Below are 3,051 nucleotides of genomic sequence, written 5' to 3'. Positions count from 1 at the left end.
TACAGATGTGGTCTCCTCATCACAAAAAAGATATACTGGCATTAGAAAAGGTTCAAAGAAAGGCAACTAAAATGATTAGGGATTTGGAACGGGTCCCATATGAGGAGAGATTAAAGAGGCTAGGACTTCTCAGCTTGGAAAAAGAGGAGACTAAGGGTATGTCTACACTACGAAATTAGGGCAAATTTATAGAAGTCGATTTTTTAGAAGTCAATTTTATACAGTCAGTTGTGTGTGTCCCCCTTAAGATCATTAAGACCATTAACTCAGCAGAGTGCGTCCACAGTACCAAGGCTAGCATTGACTTCCAGAGCATTGCACTATGGCAGCTATCCCACAGTTCCAGCAGTCTCCGCTGCCCATTGGAATTCTGGGTTGAGCTCCCAGTGCCTGATGGGGCAAAAACATTGTCGTTGGTGGTAAATGTCGTCAGCCCTCCCCCCATCCGTGAAAGCAACGGCAATAAATTGTTTCTTGCCTTTTTTCCTGGGTTATCCATGCAGACGACATACCATGGCAAGCATGGAGCCTGCTCAGCTCACCGTCACCGTATGTCTCCTCAGTGCTGCCAGACGTGAACTTTAAAACTTATAGAATGCCAGCTTTCTGTTGCTTGGGCAGTCCGCTGGGGTGGAGTGGTTGGGTGCCCGGAGGCCCCCCCCCACGTTCTTGGGCATCTGGATGAGGAGGCTATGGAACTTGGGGAGGAAAGTGGTTGGTTACACAGGGGCTGTAGCGGTGGTCTATGCTCAAGCTGCCTTTCCTGAACCTCAGCCATATGCCGGAGCATGTCAGTTTGTTCCTCCAGTAGCCTCAGCATTACCTCTTGCCTTCTGTCACCAAGCTGACAGCGTCAGCCTGACGCCACCTATCATCTTCAGCCCACCACCTGTCCTTGCATTCATATTGTGCTTTCCTGGACTCTGACATTGTCTGCCTCCATGCATTCTGCTGGGCTCTTTCAGTGTGGGAGGACTGCATGAGCTCAGAGAACATTTCATCGTGAGTGCGTTTTTTTCACCTTCTAATCTTCGCTAGCCTCAAGGAAGGAGAAACATTTGCAGCTGGTAGAGGGGGAAAAAAAGGAGAGTGGTAGTTAAAAAGACACATTTTTAGAGAACAATGGGTAGACTCTTTCACAGTAAACCTTGCTATTAACATTACATAGCACATGTGCTTTCAGTACAAGGTTGCATTTTGCCTCTTATTGAGGGTATGCCGGTTTGGTGTGAGAGATGTTTCACACAGGGCTGGGCAAGAGAATTTGGCTTGCAGGCAGCCAAATCTTGGCTTGCAGGCAGACACAGTCTTTTGGCTTCTTTAACCTTCATAACATGTGGGAATGGTTTCAAACAGCAGCCCCTTCATTTCCCATACCAAGCAGCCATTGGGTTGGCCATTTAAAATGGGTTGGCCATTTAAAAGGAGGAGGGGCTCTGGTTTTCGGGTTAATGTGCAGCACAAAGCCAAGTAACGCCCCCCCCCCCAATTCCCTGGGATAATCGTTTCACCCCTCCCCCCACCGTGTGGCTAACAGCAGGGAACATTTCTGTTCAGCCAGAGGCAAACAGCCCAGCAGGAACGGGCACCTCTGAATGTCCCCTTAATAAAATCACCTTATTTCAACCAGGTGACCAGGAATGATATCACTCTCCTGAGGATAACACAGAGAAAGAAAGAACAGATGCTGTTTGAATGCCAGCAAACACCGGGACCATATGCTGCCATGCTTTGTTATGCAATGATTCCCAACTACATGCTACTGGGCTTGGCGTGGTAAAGTGTCCTACCATGGAGGATGGAATAAAGCTGCCCTCCCCAGAAACCTTTTGCAAACGCTTTGGGAGTACATCCAGGAGAGCTTTATGAAGATGTCCCTGGAGTATTTCCACTCCATCTCCAGACACGTTAACAGACTTTTCCAGTAGCTGTACTGGCCGCGAATGCCAGGGCAAATTAATCATTAAACATGCTTGCTTTTTAAACCATGTATAATATTTATAAAAGGTACACTCACCAGAGGTCCCTTCTCCACCTTCAGTGTCTGGGAGGCAGCCTTGGGTGGGTTCGGGGGGTACTGACTCCAGGTCCAGGGTGAGAAACAGTTCCTGACTGTCAGGGAAAACAGTTTCTCCATTTCTTTGCTGTGAGCTATCTTCAACCTCCTCATCTTCCTTGTCCCCAAATCCGCATCCCTGTTGCATGCCACTCCATTGATGGAGTCAAAGCATAGGGGTGGGGTTGTTGTAGCGGCACCCCCTAGAATGGCATGCAGCTCATCATAAAAGCAGCATGTCTGGGGCCCTGACCAGCAGTGGCCGTTTGCCTCTCTGGTTTTTTGGTGGACTTGCCTCAGCTCCTTAAGTTTCACGCAGGACTGCTGCGGGTCCCTGTTATAGCCTCTATCCTTCATGCCCTTTGAGATTTTTTCAAATGTTTGGGCATTTCGTCTTTTGGAATGGAGTTCTGATAGTATGGATTCGTCTCCCCATACAGTGATCAGATCCTGTACCTCCTGTTCAGTCCATGCTGGAGCTCTTTTGCACTTCTGGGACTCCGTCATGGTCACCTCTGCTCATGAGATCTGCACTCACCTGCAGATCGCCACACTGGCCAAACAGGACATGAGATTCAAAAGTTCGCTGGCCTTTTCCTGTCTACCTGGCCAGTGCATCGGAGTTGAGAGTGTTGTCCACAGCGGTCACAATGGAGCACTCTGGGATAGCTCCCGAAGGCCAATACCGTTCAATTACAACCACACTTCCCCATATTCAACCCAGCAAGGTTGATTTCAGCCCTAATTCCCTCATCGGGGGAGGAGTACTGAAATAGATTTAACAACCCTTTAAGTAAAAAATAATGGCTTCATCGTGTGGATGGGAGCAGAGTTAAATTGATCTAACACTTCTAAATTCAACCTAAACTCATAGTGTAGACCAGGGCTAAGGGGGGATATGATAGAGGTGTATAAAATCATGAGCGGTGTGGAGAAAGTGAATAAGGAAATGTTATTTACTTGTTCCCATAATACAAAACTAGGGGCCACCAAAT

At 47.9% G+C, this 3,051-nt stretch overlaps 1 protein-coding gene across 1 annotated transcript; it reads right to left on the bottom strand.

Annotated features, from left to right (window-relative positions):
• Positions 1-663: 663 nt before the first annotated feature.
• Positions 664-2,664, bottom strand: LOC127043741 (zinc finger and SCAN domain-containing protein 32-like). The gene is made up of 2 exons (XM_050937838.1): positions 2,018-2,664; positions 664-1,064 (listed from the first exon to the last, which is right to left on the bottom strand). The coding sequence occupies exons 1-2, from the start codon at positions 2,561-2,563 to the stop codon at positions 1,041-1,043; spliced, it is 570 nt and encodes a 189-aa protein (XP_050793795.1). The 5' UTR covers positions 2,564-2,664; the 3' UTR covers positions 664-1,040.
• Positions 2,665-3,051: the final 387 nt, after the last annotated feature.

This window comes from Gopherus flavomarginatus, chromosome 2 (genome assembly GCF_025201925.1).
Source record: "Gopherus flavomarginatus isolate rGopFla2 chromosome 2, rGopFla2.mat.asm, whole genome shotgun sequence".
Lineage (NCBI taxonomy): Eukaryota > Metazoa > Chordata > Testudines > Testudinidae > Gopherus > Gopherus flavomarginatus.
The sequence above is the reverse complement of the archived record's forward strand: the minus strand, read 5'-3'. Positions and strand labels throughout refer to the sequence as shown.

Bases quoted from the DNA above. Each gene is read 5' to 3' on its own strand.
- LOC127043741 (XM_050937838.1), bottom strand. From the start codon at position 2,563: ATGACGGAGTCCCAGAAGTGCAAAAGAGCTCCAGCATGGACTGAACAG. The intron at 1,065-2,017 runs GTGAGTGTACCT...CCCCTCTACCAG, and splicing joins AGGTGGAGAAGGGACCTCTG to CTGCAAATGTTTCTCCTTCC.